The sequence below is a fragment of the Notechis scutatus genome, chromosome 3, assembly GCF_049901735.1.
Source record: "Notechis scutatus isolate UNSWTSFEM ecotype Mainland chromosome 3, rNotScu1.2, whole genome shotgun sequence".
NCBI classification, from domain to species: domain Eukaryota; kingdom Metazoa; phylum Chordata; class Lepidosauria; order Squamata; family Elapidae; genus Notechis; species Notechis scutatus.
The window spans coordinates 29,096,129-29,120,435 of NC_142011.1; the positions used below are offsets into that span (position 1 = coordinate 29,096,129).

The 24,307-nt window shown below is 35.9% G+C and overlaps 1 protein-coding gene across 1 annotated transcript; it reads right to left on the reverse strand.

Annotated features, from left to right (window-relative positions):
• Positions 1-4,312: 4,312 nt before the first annotated feature.
• On the reverse strand, positions 4,313-23,560 carry ACTR5 (actin related protein 5). The gene is made up of 9 exons (XM_026665070.2): positions 22,981-23,560; positions 19,376-19,605; positions 16,221-16,390; positions 13,612-13,829; positions 13,098-13,280; positions 11,242-11,364; positions 7,799-7,938; positions 6,421-6,553; positions 4,313-4,903 (listed from the first exon to the last, which is right to left on the reverse strand). Exons 1-9 carry the CDS (start codon positions 23,362-23,364, stop codon positions 4,646-4,648), a joined length of 1,839 nt encoding a protein of 612 aa, XP_026520855.1. The 5' UTR covers positions 23,365-23,560; the 3' UTR covers positions 4,313-4,645.
• Between the last annotated feature and the right edge of the window lie 747 nt (positions 23,561-24,307).

Consider the following 24,307-nt stretch of genomic DNA (forward strand, 5'->3'; position numbering starts at 1 on the left):
AGCAATGGCCCCAGTTACAGTACAGCCCAAGCTACATCTCCCTCTGTTTGTCTATACATTTACACAAACAGAGTAAACCCTACTGAATTCGTTGAGATTTATTTATGGGTAAATGTTCACAGAGCTAAAATGTTCTGTGTAGAAGTGCATATTTAAATGTGATTCTGAGGGATCCTTGGTGATCTCTGAGCTTCCGTGTTTTCTTGCAAGGCTCCAAGCTAACAGGAGACTATCAGTTCTGGTTCCACCATAGACATGAAACCTGGCTTGGTCACCTTGGTCCAGTCACTGTCTCTCAAGCCAACTTCACATGTTTCTTGTAGAGAAACTAGGAGGAGGAAGTAATATTATATATGTGGACTGTTTCAAGTTATTTATAAAAATATTAAAGGTGAGGTAAAAATATTCTAAAAATCATGTCTTGCAACTGATTCCATATCACTTATTACTTTCCTGCCCAGTTTTGTCTAATATATGCATCGGGCCAACTGTACACTGCCTAGAGTCTTGACAACTGTAATAAATACAATAAATAAATATTTAACATTTTCTTGATCCACTTTTCTATCGTTAGTAAATATTCTATAAAAATACACAAATTCATCTACTTGCTCTATTTGCCATTTATATACAATTTACCATTGTTGATTTTCTTTCTCAAGCACATTTACTTTCATATCAAAATTCCTTAATTTTCAGATCCCATCCAATCCAACTGCTACTGAAAATTATTCTAATTCTCAGCCAAATAACATGGCATCATCTGTATATAAAAGTGCACATACACATAGCTCTTGCTTAATGGGCCCTAATTGGGAGTGGAATTTTGTTGCTAAACAAAGCGGTTGTTAATGCAAAACATCATGTGAATGTAGGCCTTTTTAAATATATATATATTTAAGTATATTTCTTAAGTATGTTTTTTCACAAAATAAAAACAATTCAAATTTATGATGTCATTAATGATGATAATGATAATGATGAACCTGCTGCTGGAAAGATTATCTGAACTACAAGCTCCAAATTGACTGATAAAGTCCATTTATTTAGAGTTTGATTTGAGATTTATTATTTAAAAAAACCTCATTTCAGTTCAACGGGAACATTTACTTGCAAAATGTAAATACAAATTGCATTTCTAATTTCTACCATATTGTGCCCTTTGTAAGACTTCATAAACTTAGAAAATATTTATTTAACTCTGCTGCTTTTGATTTTCACCATACCTCTTGGCAAACATTGTTTTTTATTTGGGAGGAGCTGAATCCAACAATTTTCTTGTTATTTCCTCATTTCTTTCTGGAAGACTTAATTGATCATTATAACTAGTTACTCTTAGAATACTGGGAATGGTGCTTGAGAACTATTAAAAACCTTGCCAAGGTACAGGGCAAAATAAAAATAATCAAAACTGATTATTCCTGGCTTGTTTTTGCAAGATACAATCCTGTTCCATTAGATTCTATGAGACTTTTGTTTCAGGATTCCATGGGAGATTAGGAGGGCGATACTATTCTATGGAAGATAGCTACCACATGCCAAAAATTGCTGGGACTAGTTTTTCCACCCTTTTGGAACTGTCAGAGCTCTTGTAATATATCTTATTTATAACTGCATTTCATAAGAATAAAATGATTCTCTGATTATAAAAACTCTCTCTAATGCATATGTATTGTGCACCCTGTGATTTATTCCCTAAATTCTTCCTCTTTAGGCCACCCCGAAAATGAATGTAGCAAAAATCATTATTTTTAAGATAACTACTTTAATGGCTAAATTTGGAGTACAAAAACATGTGAAATCAGTTGCATTTTTAAAATTGACAGTTCTCACTTTTCTTCAATGTGCCTACGCAAATATTAAGGAAGGATATTTTTAAATTGATTTTCTAGGTGGCACCAGTGACAAGAATGAACTAATGCAAGCCAAATCTACAGAAACATCTAATATAGAATGTAAGAACTTACTATACTTAACATTATGAATCTTCCACAACTATGTGGACATGCAGAACCTGAATAAGCCCCTGAATTATGGAATGTCTACTTTGGAAAGCAGTGAAAATACAAATGGTGTTTTGTCAGAGACAGGTATAACAGAAATAAGCTGCCACGGGGCATTTTATTAATAGAAGCATTGCTAACTCAGGAACTTAGTCTAGTAGTTAAGACACCAGGCTAGAAACCAGGAGACTGTAAATTCTAATCCTACCTTAGGCATGAAAGTCTGTAGAGTGACAATCACTCTCTCAATCCAATTTACCTCACAGGGTTCTTGTTGTGGGGAAAATAGGAAGAATGGGGAATATTAGGTATGTTTATAAAAGATAAAAATAAATCAACAAATACATAAAACTTAAAAGCCATTATCTCTCCTCCCAGCACTGAATTCACTTTTAGTGAACTCAATATTCAAAATTAACATTGAAAGTTCAAATTATATTATATATTCCAGTAGGGCATAGATCCCTTGAAAACAAATCTGACAGCTGCCTTCAAGACCAGCTTCAATAGTTTCAGGTGTACCGTACAATTGTCCCAAGATATAGAATGGAGCAAAATATTTTAACATTCAACATATTAAGAGTTATGGGAGAGGAACATGTTTTAACAGAGACGACTGAGACTGACCTGAAAGTCGATTTTAAAATGTCAAGCTACAAGAATAATGCTACACTGGGCCTACAAAAGAAACAAGCTGATGTCTTTATAATTAAATGGGATATGCAAAGAACTAACCGGAGAGTGACCTGGATAATATTCCTATATTGGATTTATAGGACAAGCTGTAAAGCTTTGATGAATTTTAGGAGAAGAGACAAGAAAAAATGAAAAGAAATGAAGTTCTGGGACATTATTTGAAGGGACTAAAAATGAAGCTTGTTAAAAGTAAAAAGAAGGAATATAAAGTGGGTTTACTTATTCAGGGTTAAAATATATATTTTACTTATTTATTTGTATCCCTCCTTTATTGTGTTTACAAATAACTCAAGGCAGTGAACATACCCAACACACCTTCTTCCTCCTATTTTCCCCACAATAATACTGAGAGGTGAATTGGGCTCCGAGAGAATGACTGGTCCTAGGTCATCCAGCTAGACTTGAATTCACAATCTCCCACTTTCTAGCCTGGTGCCTTAACCACTAGACCAAACTTTCTCTCATATTGTTATCACCTACCTTAATCCTTTACTGTAACCTTTAATGGGATTTTGCTGCTCAGGATTGAAATGATGAGATTTTTTTAAGGATTAGTGTAAGGAAAATTTGTTGATCCAATGAGGACAGTAAATAGAGATTAAGAAGGGGGGAAAAACTCCCAAGAGACAATCAGGGAATTAGAATGTTTGCCCCCAAAAGAAGAGAGAAAAAGCAAAACTTTTGAGCCTCCCTTACTGTATTATCAAAGATCTAAACTGAAACTGCTATTTAGAGAAAAAACTAGTAAATACAGCAAATAAAATAATGTTAGGGGCTATCAGAACAATTCTAAACTAAATCATATAAGAATATGACTATTAAGGAACTGAAATGCTTTAGCTTTTTATATAAGCAAAACCTTATAACTGTTTTTGATAGCATTCTTCTTTTACCTAGAGAGAACTACAATGATTGAATGCCAGAAACTGGATCATAATTTGGGTTGTATCCCTACTGCTTTCCTTCTCTAATGATGCTAAATTTACACTTTTTCATCAACATATAACTGTGAATCTTATTTGAAAAAGTGATGCTTATGTTTCCAGTAGACTAAAGAAATCCAACATGGCAAATAAAAAACAATGGCAACTTAATGTAAAAAAGAGTAAACAAACAATCTATAAGCAATTAGTCTGTATTCAGATCCATTATTGCCTCAACTTTCCTTTAATTAAAGTGATACATTTGAAATCCTTGGCTGGATATGCTGGAATTTGTAAACCCAGCACAACTGGATTCAACTCATTGAATGCTGCCATAGTTGAAGTTCCCACTCACAATGGATATTAGTAGAACAAATCTTTTTGAATAAGAATGATTATTATGATTCATTATGATGCCAATTCAATAAAAATCTCCTATATGTTAAAACCAATAGCTAGACATTTATAACATTCCACATCCATGAAAACTGTAATTTTGATTGGGTTATGTTCTTCCTAACGTTTCTTATGATAATGCTCCCTCTTGTGGACTAACATTGCCAGTGCTGCAGTTTTGTGTATTCTTTGAGAATACTTTGTTCTTCCTGAAACTCAGTCTATTACTTTCTCTCTGGAAAATATTATGCTGACATATTAACAATCAAATGAAATAAACCCAAGACAAGATACTGATGTTACCAACAGCCTTGGCAACAATTTATTAATAGAAAACACATTATATGTTTGATTCAATTAAGCTAATAAGCATTTTCTCTGAAATATTTATTTTGTTTCTTTTACACCAAGAACTGATGTACTGGAGTCCTTTTTTCCCATGGCAACCACAAACATAGGACACCCAACATTTTCTGCTATAGGAAAAAAAAGTATAGCTGCTTTTTTTAGACATAGAAGTACCTTGACTGAGATGCCCAATACATGTCTTTGAAATGCACATCCAATTCTGTAGACTGTCTTGTAGTTCTGGAAAACAACCACCTTCATCCAAAAATAATATACCTATCACGTTTGCTCAGAGATGCTGTTTGTGGCAGTCCCTGGCACTTTACTTGATGCTGACATTTCAGCAGTCCGTGGAGCCTGCTTTGGGAGACGGATAGGCACATAGACATTGGAAGCGCAGTGTTCCTTAAGGTATTCTCCACCTTTCTCTTCGTAATCTTTCCTAATTATCCAGCCTTCTTCACGGTTCATGTACTCCAGTGCCCAGTCCCGAGCTCCATACCATGCATCAAGAACAGGATTAGAAGCAAGATGCACCTGCATGGCAACAAGAATATCACACCATAGACAAAATTTATTAGCAAAATTATTTGGTAGAAATAATTTCAAGAATTGTCTTTTCTTGCATGAAATGCCTGCTTCTTAAGATGAAGTTGGAAGGGACAGATAGGTTCTCATGAGAACGAATTCGGCTCTTTAAGTCTTCACTTTCCTAGGAAGGTGACTATGAGACTCTCCTCTTATGGGGTATTTTTATGGATTATTTTTCCTTCTGAAATATGAGCTTAGGTTCCTGAAAATATAAGAGGTTTCTATGGCTTTTATTTTTTAACATTCTATCATTTATATGATTGCATTTTTATTATTTCTGTACTTGTCAGTTTCTGTATGCACACTGATAAATAGGAAAGTATGATATATTTAAAAGCAAGTATTTTCAAACCTGAAAATAAAATAATCTTGTTGCATAAAATCAAAGGTCCATTTGTTTTCCTTAGGTAGCAAACAGAATTCTTTTAGGAAATCTACTCCCAGTAGCTGTATTAATAGCAGCCTAGAGTCACATCTTGATGAGATTGATTGATGGCTTGCCCTAGAATAGCTTTATTGTCACTTTGAATGTATACTAATCGGCATATATTAAAATGAAATTTTGCATACAGTCCTCAAAGGGTCTCCTCCTTTAATATACACTACATAAACATAACAAAATAAATAAATAAAAACAAAATTATGCATATATCCACATGTATTGTATGAAACTGTGAAACAACACAGTTTAGTTTGGATGTATACATGTATATGGTGAAAGAAACAAATCTTGCGAGTTTACCAGATGGATGACATAGGAAATAAAGCTGTTACAGAATCCCCTTCCAGAGGGAGCAACAGAAACAAACCATGAAGTGGGTCTATGGAGTCTCTGACAATGCTTTGAGCTCTAAGTACATAGTGCTTATACGCAGTATCCTAAATGACCAGGAAGTGAGCTTCCTATAATCTTCTCGGCTGTCCTTACCACTCTTTGAATGGACTTTCTATCTGAGGCACTGCAGCCACCATACCAAACAGCGACGTAGTTTGTTAAAATGCTCTCAATCGTGCTTCTGTAAAAAGTGGCTAGGACAGAAGGAGAAAGATGTGTTCTCTTCATCCAACAGGAAATGCAGATGCTAGTTTAAATGCTTCACTTCACTTGCTTCACTTCAGGATGATGTGGAGAGATCAGCTCAGATTGTTACTTATCTGCATCCCTAGATACTTAATCCCTAGATACTTAATGACCACCTCTACAGCTGCATCCTTGATACCGAGTGGAGTATGACCATGCTGATTCTTTCTAAAATCTACAATGATCTCCTTTGTTTTATTAACATTTAGAACCAGGTTACTTTTAGTGCACCAGTCCACCAGAGCCTTCACCTCTTCCCTATATGCATCTTCATTGTCATCCCGGATAAATAACACACAAAATCTGAACATAACCTGATGCTGAATATTTCACTATATAAAACTTGGATTTTCCCCTTCAATTGGCAAAGACAATACTCTACCTGAAAGGATGATTGGAATGGCCTCATTTCAAGCAATTCTTTCTGGATTCTAGCTTTCATTCCAGGATACATCACATTTCCACCAGTGAGGAAGACATTCTGGACAAGCTTTTCCTGCTGATCTTTTGAATATCTAAAAAGAAACCAAGTAAAAACCAACTCTATTATTAAAAACATTTAAGGCTCTTTTTTGTCTGACAATGACACAGGAATCTTCCAGTATGTAAGCAATAGCTTACATATTCCCCTTCCCCTGAAGCATTACCTATGGTACCTATCTCTAAAAGCTAAACCACCCTCCATAACCTAGGTTTTTCAGACATTTATACGAAGCCCATGTGATTATTGCTGAAAATTCAGAAAGAAAAGGGCACCCAGATTGGCTTAAACTTCAAAGATTTCCAGAGTATCAAGCTGTGAAGTGCAATGCTTAAGAATTCGAAGATAAAAAAAGACACTAAAGAGCATGTAAGGGTGCAACATGGCACTCATTGCACCTCCTTGAAATAATCAGATCTTAGGATCCTTGTGGCTGTTCTCTGCAGCAACTGCAGGATCCCAGGAAAAAGGCATACTTTATCCCATGTTTGCTATAAAGATTGCTTCTCAATTCTAGCCCTACAAGTATTTTTTTAAATCAAAATTTGATTTTTTTTATTTACTTTTTTCCTGATTTATAAAATCTTCCCAGATGATAAAAGCTTCTCTAAAGTAATTTCTTTCTTCTTCATCAGCTATAATGGCAAATAATAATTATAAATGGTTATAGCGAACTTCAGGTTTCAAACTTTTTCCCATTCTTCTTCTGCTTTCCTTACTTGAAAGAACTGTGTGCCTGAGATTGTGGTCTCATTTTTTCATGTAGCATTAATCCAGTCCAACATGACTTCTAAACACAATTGCTATGACAGCGAAACACTGAACAGTATTTTCTAAAGTTACATGAGAGCAGAGTGTCACTGAAGGTGTCAAGTATATCATTCTATATCACTCTTACATATTTCCTTGGCAATGTGCCCCATGTTTGTTCAGTTTACAAAGCATATCATACAATGCTTTGCTAAATGTGTAACTTGGCTTTCTCAGAACCTGCAAATGCAAACCATCTTCTCTTCTTTAAAAAATACTGCGAAGGCTATTCTGAAAACAAATAAGTAAAAAAAAACCTACTTATTTACCTAATTTATAATCCATGATTAATGGAACCATGATTTATTGAATGAATGCAATTGCCAGGGTTTGCACAACAAATTGAGCCAAAGCTAGTTGACTTCATGTTAACTCACTGCATCATCCAAAGCAACTTTCTCTGATCACTGAGAACATATTCTTAAGTGCATCTATTTAAGTTAGGAATTCAGGAAGTCTGTAATTTTACCTGTCCAGGACGAACTGCATGGTTTCTGCAAGCCCAGCCTGTTCTTCTCCTATTAGGGATGGCTGAAAGACAATTTCAGGAACTCGGATTCTCTCTGTGCCAAGAAAGAGCTGATGATATTCTGCCAGATTAAACACGGGCTATAAAAACATGAATATTCAGGAGAGCAATGCTTTAGAACAGGGGTGTCAAACTTGATTTCATTGAGAGCTGCATCAGGGTTGTGTTTGATCTTGGCGGGTAGGTGGGTGTGGCCATGGTGGGCATGGCCAGCTCGATGTCACTTGTGTCGGGGGCAACTGTGGTGGCCAAGTGCTAAGGCAGGACTTCCCTGAGACCTTCCCTCACTCTCATTATAATCTTCCTTCCTTCCTTTTTCCTTCCCTCTTCATTCTTTTTCCTTCCCCTCTTTCCTTATTTTACCTTCCTTGTTCCTTTCCTTCTTTTTCTTTGTTTTTTTCCCTTTCTCCTTTCCTGTCCCTTCTTGCATGCTCAAGTGCAAAAGAGAAAACATCTATCCTTTTGTTTTGTTTCAGTTAGTTTTGATAGCCCTCTGCAGGTGAAAATAAAGCCCAGGAGGGCTGCTTGTGCCCCATCCTCCCTGAATTCAGTTTTCACTGGCAGAGGCACAGTGGGCTGGTTCTTTACTATTTCCAGGCCAGTCCCGTGGGCCAGATCTAAGCAACCCTGCTTTAGAATATACTGTCTCTTCTCAAAGTACTTTATCAGAGTTAAAATTTGGATTGGTCAAGTTCCAGTGTATTTTATCTCCTTCCCTCACTTGTGTCAGATTTTGTGCACTTGTGTGCAGCTTGTTCATAGCCATTCCACCCGATGGCAAAAAAGGGAGATTTGAGAAAACACAATCCACTGCACTGGACCGAGCTGCTTGGCTTCCCTACAAGAACTGTCCCCTTCTGTGGCCTTCTACCTAGTCATTTGGGATGTTATGAAAAGCCAGGCCTGCATTCACTTCTTTTTGTATTTCCTCCACATGCTGTGTTCCTTTTTCCGCCCTCATTGTTCTGGCTGGAAATAAAGTGAATCCAGTGCATTTGAAGAACAGTAAGTTGCGAAAAGGCAATTTCAATCTATATTGTTAGAATTAGTATTGCATGATTTTAGTTTCTCCCTTGCTTACCAGTCTAAGTGGAAATTTTCATAGCTGAAATCTTCTATGTTTTGCCATCTAGAAGCTAACAGCTGAGTGACAAACAGAAATTCACTGTGAGTTTTACACAGCATTTAAAAAAATAGAATTGCAGCCTTTGAAATCCTCAGCCGTAAGGATGACATGCAGGAAAAATACTGTACCTAATAATGCTACTGCCAGTGCAATATTCAAGACAGAGTTACACCTAATGAATTTCTGACTGTTACACACATTTGTGCCCCTTCAACTGAAACTGAACAACCCATTTGCCTCGTGATATCCACGGCTAAAAATGGTAAAATGCAAACAGCAATGCTGTGACCTAAAAGTATTGCAGTTAAAAAAAGCAAAATGAAGGCGATTCTACTCAGACAGAAAAAATCACAACAAGACTGCTGAAGGGCCAAGGCCTATGAGGAGAATAGACCCAACCTATCCCAGAAACAAGAAATTAAACGATTCACTTGTTATGGTTGCTCTCTATTTTCCTTCAGGTGTCTTTCCTTGTCTGACAGATCCCTTCTCCCTCCAGAAATAAAGATTAAAAAAGGGCAGAGGAAACTGAAACAGATCATGCACGATACTTTCTTCTTTTTCCTACAAAATTGTTATTTTTTTAACAGAACAAGAAAAATAATAAAATCATGCATCATAACAGTATTACAATATTTATATTAGTACTGAAATAACAAAGAAATAATACTAATTTCTCACTGAATTGCTTTCTTTTCCTCATAATATCTGCTTCTACTTCCTGACATTTTGACACTTTTCCCTTTGGCAGGAATACACATACGTAACTAGGATGTTTTCCAGTACTTCCTTCACATCAAACACCTCTGCATTTCAGTTGTTTTTGGTTAAATTATTACAGGAAATTCCCTTTGTCTTCCATGTTCGTCAACCAGGATCCAAAAATATTAATCCACAATATCATAACATAGCCAACATGTTTAAATCTAGTTATAGAAGGCATGGCTGCCCTGATACTTCCAGCTCTGATTTCAATTGCATACAAGTAGCTTACAACAACAGCAGCAGCAGCAGATGAATTGCTTTAAAAAAAATAAATGTGATTGAGGTAACACTTCTGCTTATCCCTTCCCCCTACCTCATCCCTGCCACAGCAGAGATTGGAGAGATTTCAAGCTGTTTGGTCTTTCTACATATTGAGAGCTAAACTGTGACTAAACTGTTAGCTACGGAAAACCACTCTTCCAATGTAGTTAGCCTTTTAAAAACTTCCACTGGCAGAAGTTTTTCAAAACTCTAACTGCTCTCTCTCTGTGTGTGTGTGTGTGTGTGTGTGTGTGTGTGTGTGTGTGTGTGCAAGTGTGTACACACTGTGATGCTCTATATATATAGAGAGAGAGCCAGAAATAAGGCCAGACGAAGGTCAGAAGATGCCCTTAGCTTTTAAGATTGCCAAATATCACAGTGGATGGGATGTAACATGAACAAGGATAGTCTGAAGGTGGTTTGTGGTGCCTTTTTTTAAATCACTGATAGGTTTATGTGAAAGCTTATAATATAGATTTTGAGTGTACCAATTTCAAAGAGCAGGAAACTATGGCAGTGATTTTTCAGACGCAGCAATCAGAATTGGCTATGGTATCTCTAAATATGAGATTCAGTAGTTGCATATAGCCTATTTAGCCATGACCGGCAATTATTTTTATTATTGCCATTATTAGATTTTTATTCTGCCTTTTTATATATAACTCAAGCTGGCAAGCATACCTATTCTCCTGCCTCGTTTTTTCCCTAAAGTCACCCACCTGGCTTTCATGCCTAAGGAAGGCCTAGAATTCACATTTTCTGCTTTCCAGAAAAGCACCTTAACCACAACACCAAACTTTTAACAGAATAGGCACACTGTTTGTGATCTTGCAATGTTCTCTTTATTTCCCAGAATGGTTGACCTAGAACTTCTTTTAGATGGATCATATAGAGGTGTATTTGAAGAAAATTTCAGAGTTTAATAAAATTTATTTTCAGCACACAGAACTGAAATTTCAGTTTTGTATCAATAGGATTTAGAAAGCCAGGAAGCATTTCTTACCAAACACAATCTCAGTTTGTCAATTATACAATTTTAGATTATGACAGTTCCAACTTTACTATGAAGAAAAAAGCTATCCAACATTATCCTTCCTTCCTCCCCCCTCCCCATTTCTCTCTCTCTTCAACTTATATGCCAGCCATCTCTTCCAACCTAACTGACTGGGTTCAGAATGCAAACAAGCAAACATTTATCTGAAATTGAGATTGTGTCTACTTAAAAACAAACCTGTACTGTAGTAACTGGTTTTTCAACTTCAGGTTGCTCCTCAGCAAATAAAGGCTCAAAATCATTAATACTTTCTACATCTTCCATGGATTGTTCACTGCCCAATGGATCAAGCTCAGGAATCTTGGAAGAAAAAAAGTTATTCCAAGAAAAACAAAACACATAAGATAGGATGAATATGTTATTTTTTGAAAGGTGTTATAACCAATTAACCAAACCAATGCTTTTTTTTTTTTTTTTTGAAGAGAGACAAATGTTCTTAAACTTCCAAATTAGGTAAATCTTATTTTCTTCAGAATGAAGTTCACACTAAACCCTTTGACAGCAGTTTTTCAGATTTCCAATTATTTTAAGTGAACAAGTTTGATGTTCTAGCAATATACCTCTGTTCCAAACTGTGGTCATTTCATTTTAAGCAGTCTCTAATAGGATTAGCCTAATTTTCAAGATGCCTCAAGCTTGTCATATTTTGAAACTCACCAGCAAGCTCAACAAATATTTCATGCTCATTCCTGTTAACTCAACTTTGGTAAATAAACATTATTTGGCAAAGATTCAAATTTGAGAAAACTGATAATTTCAGCAACTACAGTTAGTTTTTATTTTATTTATATATCATATTTAAAAACTAACCATTTCTCTCATAGAGTGACTGTGGAAGTTATCATTCCAAAGGACAACTGATAAATTGAAATAACATGTATAAGTTCACATACATAGTGATTAAAGGTATCATCAAGTAAAAATTAATTACCAGATTAGGTTTTAAATCTATGGTTGGCTATTCAGAGGTATTATGCAACATTGGGGTGGAGAATTACATTCCAAGAATATACTTTTAAAATTGCACTCCAACTATACTACTTTTAAAGGTGGCAAATATGACAATAATAATCCTCACAGCTTAAAATAAAAAATTACATATAGATATTAAACATTCCTTTGTATGTAAGCAAAATGCATGCACTAAAACATATTTCTTGAAAGATGTAATTATCTTCAGATTGTAACTCTTTTCCCCCCAAAGATGTGTAAAAAGCATGTAAGAAAAATGTTCAAGGAAACAAATCTATATAGCAATTAATAAAAAAGGAATTTAGCTGCTATGAAAAATAAAGGCTCACAATGAAGCATGCAAAGCTGTTAGCTACCCATGAATATCCACATACATTTATGTTCATGGTCACTTCCTGCTTTTTTCTACTCCTTTTGCCATAATTTGGCACAATAGTTGTAACAATTGCATGATTCTAAATCTAGCAAGAATCCTTGTACATACAGATCATTTTATAAGGTTCAGTGATGGCAATTCTGCTAAGTATACTTATTGAACTAAATATCTCAGAACTAGTGGAGCGTATATGTACCTATTTTGTTCCCATTTCCTCAATCATTACTATAACGTTCTAATATGCACCTGTTTCAGTATCTAGAGCTTTTTCTGATAGTGAAACATGAGTGGTTGGGGAACAATAGTAAAAAGAGAAACTTGTCACACTTCCAACTTAAACAGGCTTTATCTTCTGACCCTTTGGCCTAAAATATACATTATTTAATCTGTGAATAAATCAGTGTTTCTCAAGAATGCTTAGACAAAGAGACATTTCCCCCTTTACAATTTCCTCAGAACTCCCCCTACCCCCAAAGTCTCTAAGCCTACCAGAATACATTTGTTTTTCAGAAAAATGTTATTGAGTATCATCATCTTGTCATGCTGAAAATGATTTAAGGACAGAATTAAAGATAGCAAAACAAAATAGGAGAGAGAAATGTGTACACTTGTGTGAAGTTGCAGTACAACCAAGAGAATGAAATCTTGAAACTGTTTCCCAAATATTGATTCCTGTTAATAATACCTCTGGCTTGCTGTCCACAACATCCACTTCAACACTAACTTCTGCCTGGAGGATTTTCTGCTTAGTTTGCTCAATGGCCAAACTTAGCTTGTGGATATAAGACTGCAGTTCCTCAGCGGAGTCCATGTTCAGTTCCACCAAAGCTTTGTGAAACTGATCCACCTGACCATCTTCTAGCAATTCCTACAAAAGAAAGCATTAAAAAGAATCTATTTTTATTGTTAACCTGCTACAAATCACTAGCCTTCACTGTCTATTTTCTATTATAACTAAGGGAATTCCTGCAGAAAATTGCACCTGCTGTTTGGAAAAGAGAAGCAAATCGATTCTTAAATAAGTGACTTGTTATTTGCTGGCAATTGATTAACATCTTTAATTCCTTCACTGAAATATGAAAATGACCCTCTGAGAACAAATATTTCACTGAGAATACAATTCCAAGAATAATCCTCCCTCAGCTTATTTTTCACTTCCTCCAAACTAAAACTACAACTCCAGCAGTGCATGAAGTTACCTGAACATAAAGAAGCCTCTCCAGTCTCTCCTGATCTAGCTGAAGCTTTTCTTCTCGACGGCGAGCATTAAGTTCCTGAAGCCGTCGAAGTTGTTGCTGCCGTCGCTCTTGCTTCTCCTCAGACGTGATAGTACTCCCGAGGAGCTTATTTGAAAAAGGCAACTGCATCTTATGCACATTGTTCTCATAGTATTCAGGTGATCGCCACTTTTGCATCTCTGTTCAAATCACAGTAATGATTTTTGCTCAGAAAAAATCATAGTAATAATTTTTGCTCAATAAACTCCTATTCGAATGCCCTGAGAAATTAAGAAAAAGCAATGTAGGATATTTTTTGTGGGGGGTGAGGGTGACAGGAGAGAGAGAATTAATGTCTACCCGATATTTAATCAACAAAAAGCCTGTGAGAAAACCTACATCACTTTTATGTTATTGCACTAATCTATATGAGCAAAGAAAAACAAGAAACTGTATTTATCTGATGCCAGAAAACAGAAATTAGAGAACAGAAACTGCAAGGAAAAGTAATATTTTCTGAGAAAATTCCAGTGCAAACCAAGAGACCAGAAAAGGCAAACAGCATGCATTAATGAAACTTAAACAATCAGTATGATAAAAATTGGGGAAGCAACTCTTCTCATTCTCTTTATAAAATGGCCTTTATAAAGCCAACTATTGAGTCAGATTGCATGATATATTCAGCTTCAACAGTTTAGGATCTAACTATCTGGTTCTTCTTAGATCTCAAATAAACAGATTATAATTTGGTTCTTCTGTTGATTTCAAGGGAATTAAATATGGATCTGAAGCCCACTGTGCTTTATTTTATTACTGATGTAGTTGCACATTTCTGGGCAGTTCACAAACCTAAACCATAGATGACTGACATCATAAATAAACAGCATGACACTGATAAAATAGCAATTCAAATTTTAAAACATGCTGCTAAACCGATGACAGAAAAGTGTAGCAGTTGATTTCTAGGGACTTGTCAGAACTGCCATATTTTAACAGCTTTCCAAGAAAGTCAAAAATAGAGTTCAAATGGATTTTAGTGTGGGCAAGGTATCTTATATCCAATTGGTAGCATAATTACAGTACGTTCACCAAAATCAACATTTAAAATTAATTAAACTCAGCTTAAATTCCACAGTTTTCAACAAATTTCTGTAATTTTGTTGTTTTACAATTTTTCATATTGTACATTTTACAATATAAGAGAATATATCAAATCATGATATACAGTAAGTTAAACAAAAATATAAAAAATGAAGCAATCTACCCAATCCCTATATTACTATATTAATCATTTGGTTTTGTGCTTATTCTTAAAGTATAAAATCTCAATAACATAGACAAACATGCGCTATATTGGTGTCTATTTTTACAGTGCAAACAGAATTTTTCAGTGAACTCATTTATCATCTCTCTGTTCACTCTAAACATATTTGTTGATTTAACCAAGAATATGTATTTAGCTGCTACACCCTGTTTGCTGAACTTCCTGGATTGAAGAACCATACACAGAGTTTGTTCCAATAATTCCAGATATATGAAATCAAAGCATATTAAAGGATTTGTGTTCTTTAGATAAGGCTGTGGTTATTTCATCCTGTTCACTGAAAATACACTGGCTGCATTTATATTAAGACATCATTTATTTAGCTGTGTTTTTTCGAATAAGCCACTGTGGCTGATTTAACAGCATGCTAACTCCAACCAAAACCAACTGTGTTCTCCCAGTAAGTTCAGGAGACTCCTGGCTACAACACATTTCTATCTTCTTTTTATTAAGAGGATATTGGCTTTTTGTGAAAAACTAGTGCTACTATTTAGTTCTAACAAACTATTGTTTGTTAGACCTAAACTAAAATAATGTAGTTTTGGATGCTGTAATAATTACATATGTTCTAATGCCTTATTCAGATTTGCAAACCAGGTCAAAGCAATTTTAGATAATTTCCTATCTCTTTAGTAATATAAAATTTGTTAGGGATAACATGGTTACCTAACTTAGTTTGGGTAAAATAATATATAAACTATGTTAGTGAGTTTAAGTGTATGTATCACTTTAAACTGTAAACCAAGTATTTTGGGTGCGGTTGTAAAATCACCATAAGAGGGAGCAAGAGAGCTCACTGTTTGCTGGCTTTTACTGGATTGCTGACAATGATGGATTGATGGTGATAACTGCGTGTTTGCTGAGAAAAGAAAAGGGGTTTGATTATTTCTTCATATCTCTGACTGCAAAAGAGATATATCACTGGACTGATTGATTGTAAGTTTAATGAACTCTTTTTCGACACTGGACTTTGAAAACTGAATAACCCCGGACTGACTGAACTTAGTGTATGACATATGGACTGTTTGGCTATGCTATAACTCTTGCTGGAATAAAAACTATTTAACTTGCACAGTGTATCTGTCTTACTGAGTGTAAGCTACTACAATGTTTTGTTTCACATATCTGCCTGCCTGCTAGACTGCCGTTGCATGTTCTGCTAGGGTGTATATCCCTAACAAAATTGACTCTATTTTTAAAAATTTTAAAAATCAGATGACACAAAGGAAATAAAGCTGCGTGATAACTTTTGACAGCAATGCCTTACCTTCTTTATAATCTTCCGCGATATAGCTGTGCTCATGGAGTATTTCTTCCACACGGCTAAGCGTGATGGCACCAAAATGCCCTGGATATTTCAATTGCAGGAGACGCTGGAGATAAAGGGCCGCTTGGCCTCCTCCAAGATTTATTCGCTTACAGTTTCGTGCATCTAACCTAACAATTCATAAAAATGGAGGAAAAATTAGGCTGTACAGAACAATTTCATTCTCTCTATCAGAACCCAAGTTCTAAAGACTTTTCAAGTAGCCATTTATGTCATGTCCACAGTCAATATTATCATCAATATTAGTTTTCACACATGTAGTGGAAAATCTTAAGAAATCTTCATTATTTGTGTATACAGAAATAATTAAAATAGTTAAAATATCCCAATTCACAAAAGAGTAAATTATGCTTAAAATAAATATTATTCAAGAGAGAGAATCCAATTGAATAGAAGAAAAACACATTTAATCCACTTCCAAAGGCTACATAAGAGATTTAAGACAACTAAGAAAAAGGATTTATTTGGTTCTCACTCTCTGGCAGGGCATTAAATTGGGTGAGTCAGAAAAATGATAAGTAGCCAGTGTAAGTGATATAGAACTGAAGAATGAAAATTATTTTCTAAGTATTTTTAACTACCATATTTTGTACCATCTGAGATTTTTAGCACAATAGATTATTAAAATCAAGTTTGAACATCATAAACATACAAACTAACTAAATAAGCAAAGTATTATTTAAACAAAGACATTGCTAATCTCCAAAATTATATGTAAATAGTGGTTGTACTCTAAACAGTTTGTTCAATAAACTTCAGTGGATACATTTATTCAATAAAAATTCAATAATAATTATTCAATTAGTATTCAATAAAAGTTCAATAAACTTCAATGGCTACATTATACAACACACCAAGGCAAAACCATAGAAACTATTATAATGTTTAGCGGAATATGTTGCAAATAAAGTCACTAATTACAAGAGAGCTCCAAATAATTAAACTGGCCCTTTAGTTATATACTTCTATTGAGATAAGAACATCCTCTAACATGCAGATTTCAATCCTGTCTGGTGCATATTTAAGGTTGCTCGTTTCTCATTAAATCTAAATTGCCCACATAGGCCTGTCAAGGGTTTTTCCATTACTTCCTTCAAATGAGATGAAAAAGAAAAAGAAACGACATTGTGCCAACTTGTCAACAGATTCTTCTAATTTATGTTAATAGGATCATGTACATTGGGGAATAACAACAATTGTCCAAGGACAATTATGTCACCCATCAGTATACTTCTGGGATCAAATTCCTGCCCCCAGTTTCCAACATAAAACATGCTGGACTTTTGTTCTTTTTTTATTTGGAGAATTTGTGGAATTTTAAGCAGCACTAGAGTAATTTGGATGACTTAGAGCTTGCACACTATTACAGTACACATTTTACTTAACTCCTGAAGTTCCCTTTCAAAAAAAAAACCCAGCATTCCCAGCATCACTTTTAGAGAGTGGACATCAATATATATTTATTTTAATTTATTAAATTTGTTTGCAGCCCGTCTCAACTCAGAGTGACTATATATTAAGGTGACCAACCGTCCTCCTTTAGGGAGGACAGTCCTTCTTTTGTTAAGTTCTGTCCTCTCTCGAAAAGTGTCCTTCTACATGTCCTCCTTTTTGATATTTGAAATAAATCTCCTGATTTGAAGTAAATCTCTTTATTTGATCGATGCCGATCCGATCCATTGTGTGTGATGTGACGTATTTGTATTTGACATGACGATTTGTCAAGACTTGGTACAGTGCAGCGAGACGTGATTATGAGACGCATGCGCTCCACACAGGAGAATTGTTTTGAGAGAGTGTTTTTTTCCTTGAATTTATTTGTGTCCTCCTTCTCATTGTAAAAAAGTTGGTCACCTTATAGCGAATCTAGGTGAAGCAAATCTAGGTGAAGCAAATCTAGGTGAAGCAAATCTAGGTGAAGTGAATCTAGGTGAAGCCATCTGTGCTGCCTCACAGTTGCCACGAAGCTAGAGAAAGAAGGGGAAGGGGGAAGTAGATAGCCCAGCTTACAGTAAAAATAAAGTTTTCCTGTGGGAACCAAGGTAATTGTAACAGGTGGCTGGTGAAGGAAGAGAGGAGTCTACCAGCTGTATTCATTGGACACCTGGAAGGAGGGAAGTTTTACTCTTTTAATTAGGTGAAAACCGCGGGAACTCTCAGAGTTGGTTTTCACCTGCTATGCCAATATGATGTATCCAATAAACATGTTCTTAGAGGAATCAACCTGCCTCAGAGTTCCACTTTCAATGGGTGCATTACTTGGAACACTGATACCATATATATGGTGTAGCGAAGAGAAAAAGTTGCAGTTCTTTGATGTAGATATTAAAAAGGAAGTATATATATAAAAAAGACAAAACGTATACATCTCTCAAAATCTGGCACAGACGAACTAAGGTAAAGATTCCCAAAACACAGCCTTCCACACTTCCTATAGAACTGATCTCATAGGGAATATACACATTCTGACAGCTTCAAGAATAATATACGCACAATGTTGGAAACAAAATAATTTGCCTAGTGAGGAATTAATAATTGAAAATATACTAGACTGTGCTGAAATGGACAAATTGACATTAAAACTTAAGGAGAAAGAAGAGTCGGAGTATTATGAAATTTGGGATAATTGGTATAATTGGCTGAATAATAGAAATAAAGATAAAGGTAATAAGAAAATTATACATACAAGTAAATGATTGTATGTAAAGATGTATCAATGCAGATATTTGTACGAGATGTGTAGAATAATTTGTATAATAATGATGACACAATACTGTTAAAGTTAAGATTAATAATGTGTTAAAGCTGAAAAAGAACAATAAAAATAATTAAAAAAAGAACTGATCTCACACTCAAATATGTGCACCCAATTCCCAATGAAGAATATAGTAATGGAAAGCATCTTAACTAATTCTATCAAAAATCAGTGAAAGAATTCAGGAGGACAGAGTCAGGCTTCTGTCCAAGTTATTTATCAAGGCACCTACTTCCCCAAACCTAGGTCAGAAGTTTAAATTGTACACACCACAAAAAAGGGTAATTATTCAGTAATTTATGAAAAATTACATTCTATTGGTAAACAGGAAATAACTCACCTGCCATCTAAGACTGGTAAAATATGAGTACACTGGTATCCAGAAGAAACGATGAGACCACTGCAAGGCCAGCCTTGCCTTTTGTTATGATAGAAACTGTACAAGCTGTCCACACCATAAGAAACCTTTGGAACCTGGTAACATTCAAACAGGAGCTCTGACATCATTTGCCTTGAATAGAGAGGGTTGCAAACAGCCTCTGTTATCACAATTGGATGGTCAACACAGCCCTAAAACAAAAATAAAACAAGAAGTAATAATCTGGGAATCCTCAACAAGACAGTTTAAGAAGATCAATGTAATGCTCATACATAGGGACAGTGAAGGGAGATGAAATGATTGTAACTTCATCAAATGACATGAGACATCAAATTTTATGATGCATATATCACAATGTTGAGGTCACTGATATTTATTACAAATTCCTACAAATACAGCACTTAAAAATTTAATTTTACATCTAAGGACATAACCCCCAACACATGGTATTTTTGATCAGTATTACTTATGTGTTCTTCCACAGATATGCAAACGAAAATGTGTATATGTGCATAATGAATACGGAAGGATTTTTTTAGAAGCGTAATCTGCATACCACAGATTTTCACGATTCACCAAAAAAGCTTAAGTGCCAGTTATATGTACAACACTTACAAAACAAGAATTATGCTGTTCTGATACTTGGATAATGTACTCTTTCTTGGAAATAGCAATGTTTCATAATTGAACTTTTTCCTATAAAGGAACTGGACTGGCTAATTTATTCTACAGATTAGCCATGTAGAAAGCATTTTTGCAGACTTGGTATTTGCATGTTTCCATTAATTTAATCACCAGGGGAAATTCATGCATAATATAATTCTAAACTCATTCCAACTCTTTGAGAGCACATTCTTTGCCCAAGGCTCAGGTATTACTTTTATTTTTTACAAAGTAATATGGATTTCAGAGTTCAGGTACTAGGATAACAATATGCACTTGAGTTCTCTGTAAAAATATTAAATATATACCAAAAGGGAAAAAGCCTTTTTATGATTTGGACGTGTCAAACACCAAAGATTGACAATCCGGCATCTTCCATGTAATTTGTGGTATCATTCCTTCTCCCTTCTCTTAGGCACAAAATACTCCCCCCCCCGCCCCATTTTTTAAAATACAAATTAATAGTGATGCCAGGGTTACCCATTCTAGTGTGGCAAACAATTCCAAGCATTTGACACCATAATGATTTACCTTATTCTTGCAGACCAGTGTTGTAAGACAAGGGATGAATGAAAACAAATGACTCCAGTGTTATATGTTGCCAACAGATGGCCACAATGGTGTACTAGAAGCTCTGACACATCCTTTAGCATTTCTCCTTTCATTTTAGTTGGGGGGAAGTGTGAGAAAAGACTGTATTGCTGTTGTTCATGAGACAGAAATAATCACTGCACTTTAAGCAGTGATTCAATTTTTGACTGCTGATGGAGTCCCTCCAAATGAAGTTCAACATGAATGCAGGTTGTTTATGGTACTAAATGTTAGCATCAGTACTATGTATCACTGGAACAATAACATGTAAAGATGGTGAAGAGCTGGTTTATGTGACCAAAAATAAAGTGGACAATCTGTGGCACCAATCATCCTGTTATAAATGAGAAAAGTTGATGAAATAATTAAGGGCAGCCAATGAATCACCCAAATTGTTGTCAAGTTTGGCATTTTCCAGAAACGTGTGTCACATTCTTGACATTTTTCAATAACAGAAAGTTCATGCAAGAGGGTTTTTTACATGCTGACAGCATAGATAAAACCTTCAACAGCTGTCAACAGTTGTCATGTTATGAAAATAAAGGTAAGGAATTTCTTCACAGCACTGTAACACCTGTGCTGTTACAACATGAGCCTATTGTTATGACCAGAAATAAAGTGTCAGTTTCTGGAAAATCATCATAAAGTTTATTTGAGGAAAAAACAAAACAAAATCCAGATTGCAGCAGGAAAAGTCAGGTACAGGTGTTTGGAATATAGATGGTATTAAGCACATGATGAAGCTGGCACCACTATTAACTTGGAGTGCTACATTGCAACACTTACAAAACAACAATTCAGAAGCATAAGAAATTATGTCAATGTCAAGTCTCACACCCCAAAAACCACTCAAGAGCCATGTATTGATGGTTAAGGTGCTGGCCTAGAATCTAGGAGACTTTGAGCCAATCACACTTTCTCATCCCAATCTACCCCACAGGGTTGTTGTGAGGAAATAGAAGGCAGGGATGTTAGGGTATGTTTGCTGCTTGAGTTGACCAACTATACAAAAGATAGGAATAATAATTGTAAAGTTGATCTTCCTGTTTAATACAATTCACCAGTCCAGATTTGGTGCCATGCAACTTCCACCTTTTTATAAAAAGGGAAGGAATAATATCTCACGGGTGTCTGACTCAAATGAAGAGATAGAAAAGAACTGTCAGGATTAGTGTGAAGTTCTTCAATAACAGCTTTAAGAAGTTTGTCCATTGTTCCCCAAAGTGCCTAACGAATGGTGGTGGTTATGTGGAAAAGTATATGCAGGTTACAAAAGAGTTAATTTATTATTTATGTATTTGTATCTCACCTTTATTATTTTTACAAATATCTAAAAACAGTAAACATATCCAACACTTTCCTCCTCCTATTTTATCCACAAGAAGTGATTGACCCAAAATTACCCAAATGACTTTCATAAGCTAAGGCAGGACTTGAATTCATGGTCTCCCACTTCTTAGCCTGGTGCATTAACTACTAAACTAAATCAGCTCATTTCAAGAATTATTTTCCCTTATTTATTAAAATGTCCTATTTAAATTGAAATTTTGGAGATGGGGGCATTATTTTTCATTTAATCCTTGTAAATGTAATGTTATATGTGCGCCAAATATGCAAAAGATGCTCCATACATTTATAAGATAATTATGCTTTTTTAAAAATATACCAGTATATAATACAAGGTGGAGAACATACCTAATGCACTCTAGTTCTTCATATCTGTAGGGCTGAGCCCACTTCTATATTTCTGCTTTTGTTATCTACACATTCCATACTCCTGAAGAAAGTCTTACATTAGGGTACCTTCTCCCAATGTGTTTGGAAGAACACTGGATTTGTTTTGTTTCAGGATATTTATCGATCTAATCCAAGCCACTAATTTATGTGTTCCAGCTTACTGGACTTATAGGCACTGCGGTATGAATTCTACTGAATGATGTTAAGGAGGCAATGTTTGGTCCCTACGCAGAAAATTTTGTTGAATCCGAGAAGCCTTTGGTGCAAATGTCACCACTGAATCCATTTCCTTTACATCCTGGCAAATTTAAGCCAGCGGTTGCTGTTAGCATTATAACAGGGGTCTTCAAACCTGGCCACTTTAACACATATGGACTTCAACTCCCAGAATTCCCCAGCCAGCCTGGCTGGGGAATTCTGGAAGTTGAAGTCCACAAGTCTTAAAGTGGCTAAGTTTGGACCTCCTTGCCCTATAACAACTGAGCCGGGAGTCCAAACCGGCTGAAACCTTTTCATCTGTCGCGGCTGAAGATCCAATAATACCCAACAGGCACACAAACGTCTGCCTTCCTTACCTGCGAGGAGACGCCCAGGCGCTGGAAGCCGTGATCAAAGAGCTGCTCCTGCAACTCCATCTGAACGGGCACGTTGCGGTCAAAAGGCGAGCGGAGGAGCCATCGGAGGGGCTCGGGGCTGCCCACATCGTTACCCACCTGGGTTTCCGGGCCAGCGCCGCCGCGAGCACCACGGCTTCGAGCAACTAAGGAGCGGAATTGGAGCAAGGGCTCGCCAGGCACCGCAGCTTGCGGGCAGGCCCAGCCCAAACGCAGCTGGAACGAACCGTTATCCAGTACCAGAGGAACCGGAACCGGCATCCGCACCGCCGGGTGAGCTTCCAGCATCGGGTCCGGGTCCCAGCGGACGTCGCGGAACGGGAATACCCCTCCGACTGCCTCCATGGCGCGAAGAAAAGCTTGCCGTCCGTCAGGTCCCTCCCCGTATTTTCTCCGAATCGAAACAAAGGCTTCTAAAGGAGTGTTCCGCTCCCGAGACAAATCACCATGGAGACCAGTATTAAACCCGCGCGCATCGCCGGCTCCGCTTCCGTTTTTTTTAGAAGAGTTTCTCAACCCCAAGCTCGATATGTGGATTTCAATTCCCAGAATTCCCCCCAAGCAGCATGTTAAAGTTCCTGAGGTTAAGAAAAAACATTTTAGGATTGGTTTGCTACTTTGCTGGGTCGGTGCACGTGGGAACACATTCGTGCAAAAACTTATCTTTATTGAAATAGCGGGATTTCGAATTGCATATATAAATGAACAACACTCGACAACCTGAACTAGAGAACCGTTGAATAAAATATAATACACCCCTCCCCCCAATTTAATGTTGGAAATAGGATCTGCTTTTGATTAGCGAATACATTTGTATAAGCTGGTGTTTATGGGACTTTCAGCATGTTTGAAAGCTAACTTATTAGGGAAGACTGAAGAACAATATCACGAGGTATTTATAGATCTATTGGGATTCAAACTTCGTTTGTACTTTAAATAAATGTTAATACAAATTTTCTTTTAGTAGGGCTGACGGGAACTTACTAAGTTCTCTTACTAAGTACTTCTTTATGGATTTTATAAAACGCAGACAGTTGGGAAAATTCAGTAAACCATGGTTCAGTAAACCTTAGGTTAGCATTTTTTAAAATATAAATCCAGCTATTGGAAAATCTTACAAGAGATTATGCTATTAAATACCTCAGCTGCTTAAGCAGGTTTTTTTTTAAATGACCTTTATATTTAAATGGGATACAGTAGTTCTGTAAAAATGACCTTACGGCAAAAATGTTGCTTATCTTTATTTTTCTGTTTCAAATTAAAGTACAAGATATAAGGTGTACTGCAG